General features: G+C 35.0%; 1 protein-coding gene across 1 annotated transcript in view; it reads right to left on the bottom strand.

Annotated features, from left to right (window-relative positions):
• Window positions 1-1,953: 1,953 nt before the first annotated feature.
• The window catches only part of ACADL (acyl-CoA dehydrogenase long chain), a 39,074-nt gene continuing 22,329 nt past the window's right edge, over window positions 1,954-18,698 (bottom strand). Inside the window, exons 8-11 of the mRNA XM_068544537.1 lie at window positions 17,717-17,830; window positions 10,274-10,401; window positions 8,123-8,209; window positions 1,954-3,239 (exon numbers count right to left, since the gene is read on the bottom strand). Coding sequence (XP_068400638.1) covers window positions 3,146-3,239; window positions 8,123-8,209; window positions 10,274-10,401; window positions 17,717-17,830 — 423 coding nt within the window. The 3' untranslated portion in view covers window positions 1,954-3,145. The remainder of the gene's footprint in view (window positions 3,240-8,122; window positions 8,210-10,273; window positions 10,402-17,716; window positions 17,831-18,698) is intronic.

Here is an 18,698-nt window from a genome sequence, read left to right as displayed (position 1 = left end):
AGGCTCATTACACTATCTTCACTATTTTTGAGTGTTTGAATTTTTCTGTAATTTTTTCTTAAAGTTTCTCATGATAATGAGATTTCAAAAATAGCGTAAAACTCCTTTTCAACATTTATTATAAAGCAGTATACATGACAGGCCTACAGTTGTCTTCCATCTCAATGTCAAATCTTTCCAATGACTCCAAATAAATAAATGCTGTGTGCGGCAAAAATAATACTGACATATGAAAAAAAACAGTCTCCTAGAAATCTTATACCTTGAGCAATAAACTACTAAAATTACTAGATTAGTAAAGATTTGCAGTTAGATTTTTAAAACAGCAAATCAAAACAGCTTCTTCTATATATTTTCATTTTCAATGACAACATCAAAGAAATAAAGGGCAAAAATAATTTTAAGGCAAAAATCATGATTCTAAAAATCTCAGTCAAAACCCAAAATTACTCAGGCTTTTTGATTCTCATTAATTATTTACACAGTGTGGCTTTCTTGCTGTGCGGGTCCAGTCTGTTCCTTTGAGCATTATTATTATTTATCATTTCTTGAGCACTTAGCACTGTGTGAGATACAGATGATAAATGCCTTCCCTAGGGGACAACTATCAAAGCAATACAAGCAAAACACGAAGATTAGCTATTTAAGAAATGAAAACTAAATAGAAGGTTAAGGAACACATTCTGAGTTCCCTGTTTTGCTTTTTGCTGTAAGCTCATGCTACAACACTTGCTTCTTTTGGGGGTGCAAAAGAAGACTGAATTTGCAAGATAAACAACTAGCTTAGAAGAGATAGAAAACAGATCTCAGGGATCATTCCAAGAAAATATCCTACCTTAGAAATCTTTTCACTCTCTGATATATAAAAATTACAAGAACCTATTCCTAGCTCTACCTCAATCAGGCCCTTGAGACCCGAGTTCCTACAGTTCTTTAGATTGTATGAGCTACTCTACAATTCATTTTAGCTAGCACACTCAAAGTTTTTGCCTAGGATGGTCTGAATTGGGTTTCTTTGTCACTTGCACCTGAAAGAATCCCGAGAAGTTAAATAATTTGCCCAAGGTCCAATGGCTGCTAAATGGTAGAGTCATCATTCAAACCTAGGTTTGTCCACCTCTACATAGCAGGCATTTCCTAATATGTTACTTTACTGTTTATCCTACAGATGTTTAATTCCTAAAATCTAGTTTCCTTTAAGACTGGGAAAGGGGCTGCGGCTGGGGCTGGGGTGGTTGGTCTAATTCTCTATTGTTTCCTGGTAATAGGAGTGAGGTGAAAGTGGCAAATACAGTAATATCTAATAAGAATTTATTTTAACCAATTTTGCATGGTATTTACCGAGCAAGAACTCAAGTTGGCAATCATACAAACTTCGACTCAAGAGCAAATTGAAGGTATATAAGACTAGGATAGAATGGTATCAAAGTATTTTCTCTACTCTCTGCTCTACCCAGTTGTAAAGACTGCATTAAAAAACAATGCTTAGGGCTTCCCTGGTGGCGCAGTGGTTGAGAATCTGCCTGCTAATGCAGGGGACACGGGTTCGAGCCCTGGTCTGGGAAGATCCCACATGCTGCGGAGCAACTGGGCCCGTGAGCCACAACTGCTGAGCCTGCGCGTCTGGAGTCTGTGCCCCGCAACGGGAGGGGCCGCGATAGTGAGAGGCCCGCACACCGCGATGAAGAGTGGCCCCCGCACCACGATGAAGAGTGGCCCCCGCTTGCCGCAACTAGAGAAAGCCCTCGCACGAAACGAAGACCCAACACAGCTAAAAATAAATAAATAAATAAATAAATAAATAAATAAATAGAGTAGCTATTAATTTAAAAAAAAACAACAAAAAAAAAAACCCCAAGATTAAAAAAAAAAAAAAATGCTTAATACCCACAACACCAAATAAAATGTTTAGGTTCTCTAAGTTAAACAAGAATACATCTATTTATTTCCATTTAAAAACTACTTTATTCACTGTCTCAGCAATATATGCAAAGAAAAACAAGTACTAAAATGATGCTAGCAGTTTACAAATCAATGGCTTATTTTTTGATAATAGTCTCAAACCGAACGTCGTTTCCTCACTTTCCTATTTTAAATGCTTACTTTATTTCCTTTACTGCCTTTATCATTATTTGAAATTATTTTGTTTATTTACTTGCTTCTTACTTTATTTATTACAACTTATTTATTCACTTATTAGCAGGGATCTTGCCAATTTTTAAAATCATATTTCTCATCATATTTTTAACAGCCTGGCTTATAGATGACACAAAATATAAATCTGTTAAATTAAGTAAAAAATTACACTGCTCCAAAATAAAAGTCACTGTTTTGATACCTATAAATACACCAGTATCTTGAAACTAAAGGATGATGGATTATTCTGTGTTCTCCTAGAAATTAAACTGGGATGGAAATCTGTTGAGAGCCCAGGGGTCAGTGGTTGAGGCAACCAGTGGCATTCTCTAGTGGGGATTTGCTTAGCTGAGTCCTAGTGAATCTAAGGCCATAAGGTAGGAAGGCTTCCTGCTTCAACCAGAGGAGCTCTTCACGCAACAGGGTTTCACAAGGACTCGGCATAAGCTTTGGCTTGAAGAAAGTGTTTCATTACTTAAAAACAGAGGTTTAGGATAGGGTGGTAGAAACCACTGTTCGGGGGAATTTGGAATGAGATAGCTAAACGTATTTTGCATTGTAAATTATATTTATTTTTCCTTTTCAAAGTCAATGTGCTGTAAATATTATTAATCCCATTTTTATAGTATAATAACAAAATTATTTCGGCCTCAACTTTAAAGATCTAAGTGACTACGCTCTTTTAGAATTTTAAGGATAAATGAAACATTAAGGCTTCTAGAATCAGAAAACCTTTGCCTTTCAGCTATATAAAAAATTAAAAGTTAAACCTTTTAATTGGAAAGGTTTAGGATCCTACCAAACTTTATATTGGAAAACTTTAGGATCTTTGGATTCAAAGATTTCTCCTCCCACTGTGTTAATCTTGTATTTGTATTTGATTTCTTTCTCTGTAGAGAGAACATATAAAAACATGTTTAGTGTTCCCTCCCTTTCCAGGTTGTATTTTATCTTGAGTAGATTTAAAACCAGATTAGTTGTAATAGGATTCCAGGATGTGGGCAGATGTCTACTTGTCACTGACGATCTCTCTTGCAATTAGCTCCTTCATTATTTCATTGGTACCACCATAGATCGGCTGAACTCGGGCATCCACATAAGCTCTGGATAAATAAGAAGATGATTGAATGAATAAACAAAAGATATTAGAAATTATAAATTCTGCCTCACCAGGTAACTATTAATTACTTTAAAGTGTTCATTTAATGAAATCCAAACAATAAAAGTTCTTCGTAAATTACTTTTTTTTCCATATGGCATCCACCCTAGATTGGTATAATTATAAAATTCTATTAAGATATTGATCATTTGTATAGTTTTGTTTTAGTCTGCTTGAAGAGATTACAAATTCAAAATAACATTTCTAAGTATGTTTCTTTTGATTTAATTTTGTAAAATTCAGCACATATAATAACATTCCAAAAAGGGCAATTGTAAATTTAGAAATGGATGGAATGTCTTAATATCTTGTTACCTTTAATGTTTCCCCCCAAAAGCTGAAATCTACTGGTTTTATAAAAAACAAAAGAGAAAAGAAAGTATGTATTTTCTAACATCCTTTAGATTCCCATCACTACTGCTGCCATCAGCAGTATAAACTGATGCTTCAGAAAATATTACTTCACAAAGTTAACAAGTAACTTATTTTTTGGAAATGATTAACAGTCACTTCAGTAATGTATGAGGTGGAAATACTGAGTGGCTGAGTATACTGCCATAAAAAAACAAGAAGGAATTCACTTTTGGTAATGATGACAGCAACCATAACACTATACAGTCGGTTTTACCTTTTCTCATCTCATTTTATCCTCTCAGCTCTGGAATTAGGGAGGATAAATATTATTATTGTCTTGCAGGTAAAGGAACTGAGATGCTGAAAAGTTAATACATATACTAATTAATGGTTGCTATTTAATGGTCACATAACAGATCATTGGCAGCCTGGAATGAAAAGGTAGGTATCCTGCCACTTTGGCAAGTATCTTTTTTATTACATCTCAACATTTTCATTGGCCCAGAAATGTAAGATTAGTTATTGAGCTTTGGACTTTTCTAGTAGACAAATTCAAAGGCATTTTTTTCAAGCATTAAATTTTTTTTTTAATTTAATTTGAGACAAATTAAATGTGCAAGCTCTCTAGGACCATGACCAATTCTGAATTTTTCCTTGTCCACGTTCACCATGGTACCTTACAAACAGTGAGCACTCAGTAAATATTTATTGATTTGATTTCCTGTATTACAAAGGAATTTTGGAGTCTCAATAGCTACTTTCTTATGAAACTTGAAATCTAGAGACATATGTGTTTTCAAATATATTTTTTCTTTTGAACAGATTCCATTGTTGCCCACAAAATCTAGCACTTTCATTTAGAGGACTTACCTGGCATTTCAGCCTACTTCAGCAATCTCAATGCTTTTAGACATTTTTGGATCAGGTTGGGCATATTTTTTTTCACATTAAAGAAGTTCCAATGGAGTAGGTAATTGACAGAGATCAGTAGCCCTTTTATAGGTTACTGATTACATTCAGTCATCAACTAAAATTAACAGAGGATGGCAGCAGAAGGAATGTTTAACCCCACAGTGATGAAGCTCTCTATCTCAGGCCGCTCTTCCTAGCACTGCAGACAGGTCTTGAAATGGCAAAACTTAAGCCTCACTTGTCATAGGCCCAAGCCTAATGAGTAAGACTGAAGTAAACTCACATGCTTAAGACTGGTTATTTTTAAACAAACAGAAAACAAACAAATAAAACAAAACCAAAAAGCAGAAAGCACCTCTTTGACCTGTGAAACCAAGACTCAGCAACACACACACACACACAAATAATATAGCTTAATCTTAGGATATAAAAACACAATTAGAATGATTTTTTTTCTATCTCATCAAAGTCTGTACACTTCATCCACATACTGCCTAATGTATCTAATTAGCTTTTTTGATATTATCCTACTACTCTCTCTCTTTATCTTATGAAAAGTTCCTTCCCTATGTCTTTGGGGAGAGAAAGAGCAGCCTAGTTTAAAAGTTCATACAGTCTTCAAACCAACAAGCTGGCCAAGAAGGGGATTATTATTCCTGAAAGGAAATGTAAGTCTCTCAAATTGAAACTAGGGATTTCAAATAAGCCATCAAGTTACAATTTTTGCTTGCTATTGACCTGATGGAATTGCCTCTGAGAAAACAGAGACCAAGACTTATGCTACGCTCTAATCTTGGACCATGCAGATGGTTGACTCCTCTTCACCTAACATGCCTTTCTTAGGAACCGAACCAAACTAGACAAGCACTGAGCCATGACATGTCTACATACCCTGCAGCAGTTATAATAGCACAGTTAAGTAGAAAAATATAAACACCCATTATTATTTTACTTCCTTAGCATTTTGAATATTGTCAATAAGGTGGATTAATATTATGAATAAAACATGAAAACACACAGGAAAAATTCCAGAGATGATTTAATTTGTGCTAGCATAATTCAGTGTTTACTTTGATTTCATGACTATACAAAGATAAAAACAATAAATCTGCTTTTGATTAAGGCCTGTTTGAAGTAGTTCTGAAAGGATATACCAAAATCCAAGTCCAAGGATTGATAAAGAAAAGGAAATCATTTAGCTACTTCATGCCTACATTCTGAAGGAAGGAAAAACCCTACTTGTTGCTGAGTTTTTATAAAAAAGGTATAAATTATATACACCCTGTGATTAAAGCTTTCTGAGCTGCCCAGTGGCTACAGAAAATTAGTAAATTATACCTAACAGAAGCTCTATGCTGGAGCTTCTGTTTTTAATGTAACTTGAATAAAATGTTGATTTTCCTCATTAAGGACTATAAGCAAATCAAATGTTTTCAACTATGTTTGCCAAAATGATAAATTTGAAAGTAAATTTGAATACAAGTTCGATAATTTTTCTCTTTTAGATACTCTGTATTTAGATTAGAATTATAAGAAGTTTTTGGAAGCTCATAGCATTCTCATTCTCAGATTCAAAACTAAATTGGACTTCTCTCTATATAGCAAAAACTTCCCTGAGAAAATTTTATAAACTGAAAATATTGCCAAATAAGAGGAAAAAAATATCTTCTGCTATGAGGAGGAGAAATGCCATGGAGAGATTACTGAGGCAAAAGACTATAGGAAGAGGGAAAGAAGAAATTATGGCGATGGAGGAAGAAATATGGAAGACGATGCTGCCTACTGACAAACTGGTACTGCTTCGAAATGATAACAAGAATATTCATATGTAATACAATAAAAAGGCTATATTTAATTTATTTTAAAGTTGAAGGAAGTACGAATTCTACTTAGAAAAAAATAATACTTTTGATTTATTTTTAGAGAAAAATAGACAACAGAAAATTTAAGACATGACAACTTAGATCATTTTTATATGCAGGTTAATTTTTCTGTAATGTCTATTTTTTTTTTTTTTTAGTTTTAAAAAAGTGATATTTTGAAAGAAGACATACAAATGACCAAAAGGTATATGAAAAAATGCTCAATGTCACTAATCACCAGGGAAATACAAATCAAAAACACAATGAAATATCATCTCACACCTGTCAGGATGGCTATTAACAAAAAAGCCTAAAGACAAGTGTTGTCGAGGATATGGAGAAACTGCAATACTGGCACACTGTTAGAGGGAATGCAAAGTGGTGCATCTCAGCTGCTATGAAAAATAGTATGGAAATTCCTCAAAAAATTAAATGAAACTACCATATGATCCAGAAATCCCACTTCTAGGTATTTATTCGAAAGAATTGAAATCAAGACCTCCAAGTGGTGCTAGCGCTCACATGTTCAATGCAGTATTACTCACAACAGCCGAGATGTGGAAACAACCTGTATGTCCATGGACAGATGAATGGATAAAGAAACTGTAGTATAACATATAATGGAATACTATTCAACCTTAAACAGAAGGAAATTCTGCAATATGTCACCACCTGGATGAACCTTGAGGACATTCTTCTAAGTGAAATAAGCCAGTCACAGAAAGACAAACACTACATGACGCCACCTATACTAGGTATCTAAAATAGTCAAATTCATAGACTCAAAGAGGAATGGTGGCTGCCAGGGGCTAAGGGGAGGGGGAAATGGGGAGTTACTAATCAATGGGCATAAAGTTTCAGTTAAGCAAGATGAATAAGTTCTAGAGACCTACTGTACAGCACTGTGCCTACAGTTAACAATACTGTATGGAACACTTAAAATTTTGTGAAGAGGGTAGATCTCATGTTAAGTGCTCTTACTACAGTAAAATAAAATAAAATAAAACAAAATAAAGTAACTAATAGTCAATGCAAATTAAAGGAAGAATAATAACCTATTTTTTACCCATTAGATTCACTTAAAGTTTAAAACACAATAACAGTCATAGCTTAGGAGGAGAAGTCATCCTTAGACTTTGTTCATTTGAGTACGAGTTGCTTCAGACTGGAGGAAATGATCTGGAAATGCATTAAAATTTAAAATATGCATACTTTTGAACTAGCAGTACTACTTTTGGGACTTTGTCCTGCTGTAATCAAACACACATGTATCTAAGATAAATGTATGAAGGCGTTTATTGAGGCACTGTCACAGTAAAAAACTAGAAAAAACCTGAATAATTAACCATAATCAATTATAATAAAATATTATTCAACTATAAAAAAGGGATATTAATCCCTCTGTATAATGATTCAAATAAAGCTTTAGTATATTATATATTTATATTTATTTACATTTATATTTAGTATATTGTATAATGAAGTACATCTTCACTTTTTAAAAATATGACAAAATCCTAGTGGTGAGCTGATAACATGAAGCTGTTTCTATCTACTTGAACACACTCCATAGTCAGTTGAAAAATACAAAGGTTTTGCACCTCCTTTCCCTTTGTACTCAACGTACAAAGGACAGTTAAAGAAATTTTCCTTTTTCTTCACACCACCCGGAAGAGTGTAACACAACAGGCATACTCACTTTGCAATTGGGTACTCCCACATGTATCCCCAACCTCCATGCAGCTGCACGCAGTCATAAGCTACACTGTTCTGTAACTCAGATGCCCTAGATGACCAAAATAAAAAGCAGAAAAGGAACATTTGAAATGAATTTTCATGAGATGCTTTACAATCAGGAAACAAATTATTTATGATTGTTTAAATGCTTACATTTATCAAAAATTAAAATTAGGCATATTAGCCAACCAGAGAAGATTGATATAAATTCCATGTGAAATAAATCTCAAGAGAATTTTCATATAACAAATGCTTTCTTCAGCAATTATACTTCTGGCTGGGTTTTTGTTAAGTCTAGAAACAAAATGTAGAAAGCTTAGACTATTTATTAGGTGTTGGCTACCTTAAGCCTGAAAAGAATATAGTGAAAACTTGAATTTGGTCTAATTTATTCAGATTCTCTATGTGATCTAAGTTAACTGAATAATTATACAGTCATCTATTTTCTTTTGCCTTGTGTAATATGTGTTTTTTTTCTTCAAATGTGTCACTTCCTACCTAAAGGTTGCAATTCTGAATTTTAGTAACTGAAAAAAACTTTTTTTCAGAAATAAACTGAAAGTAAAAGTGGAAACCTAAGAGGGCAGACCTCTATTAAAGTACCTACTATCACATAGGAAACTTATTGACGATCATTTGGGAATTATTATTCCTGAAGTATATGTATATTAATATAAGGTGCTCGAGAAATATCCTTTTCTGATCTTATCACAACAATTTTAACTATTGTTAAAATCCATGAGATGACTGGTAGGAACTTTATTCATCTTAACATAAAATACAACTTAGTTCAAAATCTTTTCAACTTACTTTCAACAGTGGGAAATATAAAGAAAAGGTAAGCATAGACATATTTTCCTATAAAAAATAATTTTTAACTCAAGCCATAGGACAGGTCAGGATGTTCCTGAGAAATACAGTAACAACATAATGATTAACAGACAAGATTCAGGGGGCAATGATATTTGGAATTCTATACATTTTTGTATTTGGCGAGTATTTTAGTAAAATATTTGCTGGGTTAAAACTACCTGCTCCCTCTCCTCCAATATGAAATACCAGTATGTCTATAAACCTGGTGTTTTCAAAAAACAATAAGGCCAACAGCCATCCAAATATCTTTTTCCAAAAATATCTTATCTAAAATATTTTTACTCTTTTTCCCACTAGTCAAAAAACTTGCTATAAATGTAAATGTAAAACGTCTCCCCCAAAAGTGCAAGTTTCTAGTAATTCTACATGACTTTTCAACCTGGCAACTTTATTATTTTGGAATCATTACATAAACCACTATTCTGCATATTTCCCCATTCTACTTCTGACTGAACTGAACACAAGTTAATGAATAATGACAGGAATTTTTTCCAGGTTATTTTTGGGCTAATGAGATGTGAGAATGTTTGTTTTTAAAAGAGGAAACAAAACCCACTTCCAGAATTTGATTTAAACTATGTTCTTAAATCTTAAAATACACAAAAGCCTTATAGGGGTCTTTTTTCATTAACACATCTTTAATACCATTGCTAATCATCTTTAACACAAATGAAAGTCATTCTATAGGACATTTTTTTTTCCTTTTGCTTAATAGAGCATGTACAACTTTTGATTGGAGAGTCAAATCTTCAGAAATTTTTCTTAGATCTGGAGAACATCTTAAATAGAAAACTCTTGCCCAATCTACTCATTTCACAGATATCAAAATGTTGGCCCAGAAATAATTTAATTTAATTGCAGTTATTTAACGAAAGAATTGGGACGCTATCTCAGGACTCTAAGTATTTCTGTAATTTTGTGATCTCACTATACTGCCACTCTTCAGATAATCTGAGATTAAACTACTACTTGAATGAACTAATCAGTCATCTTATTTTAGTCTCTTAATATTTTACTTTCAATGGCAAGCTAAAAGTTAAAAACCAACTTGAGTAAGTTTTAGCACATTATAAATATGTTTAATGGGGCCCTTCAGCATTTTCTAAAAAGGTGGTTCTTATTGCTAGTGTTCATTTACTTAGCCTTCTTCCTTTAAGACCCTCAAGGCTGAGTTTCAAGTTGGAAGAATTCCATAACAATCTGTGCAAACACCACATTTTAATTACCATAGCATGCATACCAATATTTCGCCATGGAAGCAGTGGCAGAGTCCAGACGTTTCGTTTCATGCAGCTGGAGACAGCTGTCCACAAAAGCTCTGGTTACACAAATGTGTGTTTTTAATTCTGCTAGCTTATGCTGCACCGTCTTGAGTTTAAAGGAAATGAAAGGAAAAGATGAGCATAGGAGAAGAGCATATTTTGAGTCACTTAGCATATCAAAAATTATACAGTAAAATATCTTTAGAGCAAAACAAAAGTGGAATTACTGTTCTTTTTTCTCCAAAAAAGAGGCATATGTTAACTAAACAGCTCAAATTAAAAACCCACTATATTTCATTGCTAAGAAAACTTGTACTAAAAGATAAGATGCAAAAGTAGATAAATAGATAAATAACATTTCATGTTTTAGGTTAAAAAATTTAGACCATCTAGGGAACTTTTCGAAAAACAGCATGACTTTAATGGGTGAACACCATCTTGAGGTACAGTCCTTTAGGTACAGCTGTTGAAAACTCTTATTTTTGTCCAGAATCTAAATCCATGAAGAATTTTTCTCTATTAATGAAATTAAGTATACACATTTTCTGCTTTTTTGTCTTGGAGTAAAGTAATAAAGTAACAAGCTGGAGGGACAACATCAAAAATATTTATTAGACATTATTATTTTATATTGCAAAGTTTAATCTAGATCTAGATCTAGATCTAGTTTAATCTAGATCTGTAGAATGCAATGGGAGAATAACAGAATCAGAACACTCAAGACATCAAAGTCCAGTACCCCCCAACCTCTTCCACCTTTCCCCACCCTCCCTCTTATCTCTCTCAATAGCTTGCACAGTCTCTAACTTGAACTGAATGGTCTGGAATTGTCAACGATAACATACCTAATAGATACCTCCCCCTGCTGGCCACAGACAACCAATAGTATTCTTGGAAATCATTCTATCTAGACCATCCTCAATTGTTCTAGATTGCTCTAACTTCAATCAAATTTTCTTGCATTCCCTGATTCTTGGCTCTCACACCTTGAACTCTGAGTTTACATCTGGTCTCTTTGGCACCAACTCTTGAACCACCTTCAGGAAACTGACTTGGATTTGAAATACTACTGGCTTTCCACTTTGGGTAACCTCCAAAAATACACCCCGTTCTAGCTGATCTCAAGTTCAAGGCTCAGCTATGGTCAGCTGCCTCTATCTTCCTTGTGGAAATTCAGATACAAACAGAGTTTTGAACATTCTGCTTGGAATTTATGAGTGAGACCTTCACTGTGGCTAATAAAAGGCATGGAAGTTAATGACAATGGCACTAACTTGGTGGCACAGTGAAACTCAAACTAGAAATTATGAATGCACCCAACGTACGCAATGGCAAGTCCAAAGTCATGATTGCATTCTCAAAAGAAGGCTTCCTGGACCAGATATTCAGAGGATGTTGACCTGCCTTTGCTACTTGTTACAGCAATCTCAAACCACAAAACCAAACCCTTAAAAGCATCATTGTAGTGGAGACAGTTTGGGTACTTACCATTTCTGGTAAAGAGTAGAAAAGGAGTATAAGATCCAGGACCAGGCAAGACCAGGGTGTTGTCAGCTGGAGAAGGAGCTCTGAGGGACAGATTCCTTATATGTGTATCAACATAACTATTATGCTGATGGAAAACCCAAACTGACTGCCTTTCCCTTGGGCTTACTCCATCCTGTTCTAGAAATAGACAATGTGACTGGCATCTAATGATTCTAAAGCCAAGCAGTGGGGAGGCTGGCACCACACTTTTCCACTTCTTGTATCCTGGCCTCTAATTTAGAACATGCCAGGTTTACCAAAACTTTCTTCCTCTCTCATACTTTCTCTTACTTTTTCTACCTCCCTTTCTATCCATTTCTATTTAATGAGGCCAAATCTCTAACCTTTAATCAGCACAAAGTTTCCCACTCCCACCCCACACATCCAAGTGTACTCACAGAAGAATCTAAAGATGCAACAGGAAATGAAAAAGCGGGGGAATACCCTTCTATATATTGAACACAGATGACTATATATTCCATGAAAATCCTGAAACTGATCTCTTAGCTTACTCTTGGTGTAGGTCAATGACACTACCCATGACACTTCATTTGGAACGTAAGGGGGAATCTGACAAAGTCTCAAGATACTATTGCACACCGCCTCCCCACCCTGCGATGACATTTGAGAACTTACTCACTATTTACAATATGAGAGAATCAAGATCTCTAAGCCCAATTATCTCATAAGAGAGCTGTTTCTATGGAAATGCTAGGAGCTTCTAGAAGCTGAAGTTAAATTTCAGACCAGAATGGGCTCATTTAGAAAATTCTTGCTTCAGTGCATTCAGGTCCACAGGTTTGACAGAATTAATGCCACCAAGAGTGCATAAGTTACTCTTGGGGGGATAAGAGATTAAATATTTACATACTCTTGGCATTGAGTTGGGTGTTAGCCAAACAGATTTAGTCTTTGCTCTTCATTGCAAACACTGCATCATGCTTTCAGAAATTGTTCTCTAATGAATGGTAGGTAATAATTGTACCACACATTATTAGCAGGTGCTTTTGGTGAATTATCAGCATGCTCACAGCAATATTTTTTAACATTCATTAATAGTCACTCATAGATAATACTGCAGCTAGCATTTTATTAAAAAAAAATTCCCTAAAGTTGCAAAGTGGATCAGATGGCATCTCTTTCAGAGTTCTGAATAACACAGTTCTTAGAATCATAGAATTATGGAATTGGAAGACCCCTTGGAGAAGTTATTGAGCCCAGTATTCCATTTAAACATCACCATTAGATGTACTCTAATATATTACGACTCAAGTATAAACTACAACAACTTAGGTTTGCTACCTGATTTTATAGTTAATTAACCCCACACTCAAGGTCTAAGAACTAAATATTCCCTTTTTGGAGAAATGTAAAGAAGAAGTGTTATTTGTTACCTCTCCTATTTTTTTCCTAATACTTTGTCCCCTTAGAATCAAGAGCACATACCACACAAGAAATAACTAAAGCTTATGTTAGAAAAGAACACTGAATTTTCACTTCATTGTCCATGGGTGAAAGAGGTGAGAAAAGAAAAAGTCTATCTACCTTAGATTTCTGGGTAGTAAAACTAGTGAATGGGTTAAGAGTGTAGGTTCCAGAGTTCAAATACTTTTTTAATCTTGGGCATGTTATTTAACCTCTTCATGCCTCAATATCCTTATCTGTAAAATAAGGATAAATATAATATTTATTATATGGAGTTGTGAAGAAAAAAAAGACAATCCATTTGGCACAGTGCCTGGCATATAGGGAACATCAATCAATGACAGACATTATCATTATTTAATATCTGAATTTTACTATTGTATTGTCCATTCCATAGAAAATCATGAGACTTGACAGCAGCTATGGAGAGTATGGATGAGACAAAATGAAAATCCTGTAACTATCGCAACTTAAGTATGGTAGGTCTCCATTCTAAAAAGAAAGTAAATTTTAGGGACTTCCCTGGTGGCGCAGTGGTTAAGAATCTGCCTCCCAATACAGGGGACACAGGTTTGATCCCCAGTCCGGGAAGACCCCACATGCCGCGGAGCAACTAAGCCCATGGGCCACAATTACTGAGCCTGCGCTCTAGAGCCCACGCACCACAACTACTGAGCTTGCACTCTAGAGCCCACTAGCCACAACTACTGGAGCCTGTGTGCCACAACTACTGAAGCCCGCGTGCCTAGAGTCCGTGCTCCGCAATAAGAGAAGCCACCAACAATGAGAAGCCCCCGCACCGCAACAAAGAGTAGCCCCCGCTCGCTACAACTAGAGAACGCCCACGCACAGCAATGAAGACCCAATGCAGCCACAAATAAATAAATAAACAGCATCACAATTAAGTTAAAAACTCAAGATCTACTAAAAAAAATTTTTAAAAAAAGAAAATAAATTTTGTGAAACGCATCCAAGTGGTCAGAAAGGCTCAAAATTCAAGAATATCAAAGAGAAAGGAAACTGAATCGTTACAGGGTCATAAAAATGAGATTTGGCCAAATATAATATAACATTTAAAGGTCTCCTATTTCAATTTAATACTGGAACCATTGTATATACAGCTCTGTAACAGGAGGTATAAGCACTTATTGGTTATTCATCTTCTCTGAATACATATCTAGATTGAATATGAAAATATTATTCAAAGATACTTATTTATATAAACAAGAAGATTAGAAGAAATATCTCAGAAATCTCATTACTTGGAAAACAATACGGCTCCCACCAATGATATAGATACGTGTGGAAGCAGAATGCTACTGCCACCTAGTGAAATTTTAGTAAACTACCTTTGAAAGAAGGCAGCAATAAAATGGCATTTGCTTTGAAAAGGATTAAGAATATTTCTTTTCTTTTTGCTATCAAAATACATATATACACATCTACATATATACACATATATATTATTAAATAAATAAATATTTTGGAAGAAACTTTTTCTCCTATGGGAAAATATTATACCGATTTTCTATTTTTTTCATGGTTAAATGTCAAATAACATTTAATGTTCTGAGCTATACAGGCAATGTCGGTAATATTATAGTCATTTTTGTTGTAATTTTATATTAAGTTCATAAACACAGGAAGTGTAGATTACCAAGGGGATGGAAAAATATGTCTGTTTGATTCACTTTTTATAGTATCCAGAATAGGGCTGAAGGCATGAGTATTTTAATAAACATTTTGAGAAGCAAATGACATTGATTCCACTTCGGATGCAGTTGGGAAAGTCAGAGTGATACCGAGTAGTATCACTCTCTTTGTGTTGCTAGGAGGTTATAACATGTATTTCCAGAGTCATGCCTATCAAATTACATTTGAACACACAACCTTCAGAAGGCAATCAATACATACTTGCTCAGTGAAACAAATCATGTATATCAACATTTCTCAAAATGAAAAGATTACATGAAAAAGAAATGTAATTTATTTATCGGTAAAAAGATTCATGCATTGATAACAAAGAAACAGCAATATGATTGCTTTATGGTAGCCTAGTGTAATCAGTGGTACTGTGTATGATTTATAAGTGTTTGTGTGCATAAGCTTTGCTAAATTTAGCTTTTCACAATAAATTTCTGTATATTTTATGGTAGTAAATGATAAAATTGACTAGTATCTACACATATTTTATGCATTCGTGACATACCTTTATTCTTAATTTTTTCGATATTTCTAGGCTATACAGTTCGTCTGCACATTTTAAGTTGCCACAAATCTCCAAAAGTTTTTCCAATGTATTTATTGAAAAAAATCCACATGTAAATGGACCTGTGCAGTTCAAACCTGTGTTGTTTAAGGGTCAACTGTAATAGCTAACTTTAATGAAAGCTCGTTTTGCCAGGCAATATTCTAAGCACTTTATTAGAAGTGTATTATCTCACCTAATCTTCATAATAACTCTATGAGGTAGCTACTCATATTACATCTTAACAGTAAGAAAGTACTTCTGAGACAGATAATACAACTTGCATAGACCACAGAGACTTAAGTAGCTGTACTAGGATTTAAACCACACCTGAACTTAACTTCTATAATGCTGTCCTAAAAAGTTACCAAAGTATTTCATCTTTCCCTTTCCCTTCACAACACCTTTCAGCCGAGACATTCCACTTAGAAATTTTCAATTAGACTTCCAACTCCAGTTTTTTTGATGACTGCATTACTTAAAAGCTGTTCCTTCATTTTAAGGAGAGACTAAAGGGTCTAAAATTTGATTGATATTTTAGTGATTACGGCTACCATATACTGAGTTCTTTTGCAAGTAACTTAAACTTCTTGGCAAAACCCAGGAAGTTTAAACACAATCATCCACCTTCTCTGTGCTTGAACCTGGGGAGCAAAACCCTTTTAGTAAAGCTAATACACAAAAAAGCAGAAGGTTCTGCTATAAGTGCATGATCACTAACCTGATTTGGGTCCTCAATTCTGCCAGGAAGCTTACTGTAAGTGTCTCTAGGTTAGTTCAGCCTCTCACTCTGAAGAAGGTATTTCAAACCTTCCTTATCTCCATGCCCCATTCACTCACATCTCTTTCTTCCCTATTGATAAGGAAAGATACGGAAGTCTCTGGAAGAGAGCTTTTGCGATTTTCTACCAACAGAGCTGAACCCGTGCTCATCCTTTCCTCTTTCCTTCCTGTTTCAGTGGAGGAAACTCTTCTCCTGTCAGGATGGGAAGGCCTATCTTTCCATGTATTGAAACTTTGGCATCCACACCTTCACACTGTCTCAAAGATCATATGCAGTTAATTATCCTCTCCATACCTACAATCTTTCCCTCTTTACTAAATCCTTTGTCTAGGTATTAAAATATGCTCTAGCATTCTCATCCTAATAATAATAACAAAAATTAATAATCGCCAAATATTTCACTTGATCTCCAGATATTTCCCTCACTCCCTCCCCACCCTCCTCTTCTTGCCTTCTAGTTACCATCCTTTCTCTCAGCTACTTCACAGCCAAACTCAGGAAAGAGTTGCCAGTCATCAGTATCTTTACTTCCTCATTGCCATTCACTGCTCTACTCACTGGGGTCTGGCACCACACCAGTCCCTTAATGGCTCTTATGAAATAACCTCCATATCACTATGTCCAATGGGCACTCTTTGACCTTCATCTCATTTTCCCTCTAAGTAGCTTCCATCCACTTGAAATCCTCTTTTGTCTTGGCTTCTACAACAATACTTGCCTGATTTGCTTTCTCCTTTCTAGCTGTCTACTCTCAGTTTTCTTTGTAGGCTCTTAGTTTCCTATTCTACCTTTAAATCTTGTAATTTTTTTCTCAGGACTCTGTCCTAGGATCTCTTTTGTCTTAATCTCTACTCTCTCCCTAAGTGATCTCATCCACTTCCATGGATTCTAATGTCACCGTGGATGAAAAATGTTGCCTGCCACATAGATAAACAATGGATGTTGCAGCCATCAAGCCAGCAGCCACTGCAGCGGCCCCCAAATGTGCACCCTGAGGGGAGTCAGGATGGAGGAAAGCAGGATACTGTCCCTAGATAGTTAAGGTGCATATCAGAGGAGTAATTTCAATGAGCCCAGACTCTTGGATCTTCCCATACATAGAAAAGCGATAAATTCATTACTTTGAGAAGCCTGGTTTTCTTTAATTAACAGTGATCTTTTGCTGTTCCAACCACCTGGTTTCTGTTGCAAGACTCCTATATACCCTGGCTCCTCCCTCACCTCTTTGGAGCAGTCCCTCAGAGCTACCCGAGAGGCTGTATTTCGTGCTTACATGCTTAGTTTTGTGCACCAAATAAAACATAATTCTCAGCTTTTAAGTTGTGCATATTTTTTCAGTCGATACCACCTGTATGAAAATCACTCCATATTCATGTTTAGCCTAGACCCATTTCAGATGAGTAAATTGATACTATCTAATACTAATGACAAGCTTACCTGTATGTGTGCAACTGTTTTCCCAAAAGCTTTTCTTTGTTTAACGTAGTTCCTGGTTTCTTCAAACATGAATTCACTGGCTGAAACTGCCAACTCAGCAATCAGTAGCCTTTCCTATAACCCCAAAATTAGGTCTTGAACATTATTCTAATTACACAAGTGATTTTCACATGATTGCAATGAAAATAAATTGCATAATCTTTATAAAACTCCTAAAGATTATTTCTTAACTCTTTATAAGAAAAGACTCCCACTGAGATTTCTAAGACTATTTTGACACATATATAAGTCTCTAAAAAAAATCTTTTATTTTTATGAATGACTGTCTTTATATAGGTATATAAGTAATTTATTTTCCTCTTCTCTTTACTCATCTATGGGAAAAGAAATTCCAAAGTCGTCGATTTTTATTTATTGATCTCTGCATACCACACATCTAATATACCTGAGGAAATCAACATTGTAAAGGGCATAGGTTGAATTAGTGCAAAGTATCCATAGTCAGTTTAATTCCATCTTGTTGGTGATTTTCGTATTCTGTTCTGTGCCAGTGTTCCTCGTCCTTGTCCCATGTCATGTTTCGTGCATGCTGTGGCTGTCACCAGACAGATGCATCCTCTTATGCTGACATGTGAGGCTCGATAATCACTCAGCAACCACACTCCAAAAAACACAGAAGTGAGGGCTGACCCTATGTGGCTAAAACTTTTTAGTCTGAACTTAACACTTTTCTTTGATTCCCAGGTATTATTAAAAAAAAAAAACAAAAACCTGGAAAATATTTTGGCTGATATTTCATTACAAAGGGCTAAAAATTCTTGATTTGTAGTTAAGACACTAAAATCATTCCAAGAAGGAATCATAGAACTGAAAATCTTATTTTCCTGACTCACGTATAAGCTTTGATTAGATATCCCTGAGTTGAGTTATTCACATGTCCAGCTTACAAAAGTCATATATTTTTTTTACAACTTCAAGTTAT

The sequence above is a fragment of the Eschrichtius robustus genome, chromosome 5 (assembly GCF_028021215.1).
Source record: "Eschrichtius robustus isolate mEscRob2 chromosome 5, mEscRob2.pri, whole genome shotgun sequence".
NCBI lineage: Eukaryota > Metazoa > Chordata > Mammalia > Artiodactyla > Eschrichtiidae > Eschrichtius > Eschrichtius robustus.
This window is presented reverse-complemented; position numbering and strand designations above follow the sequence as displayed.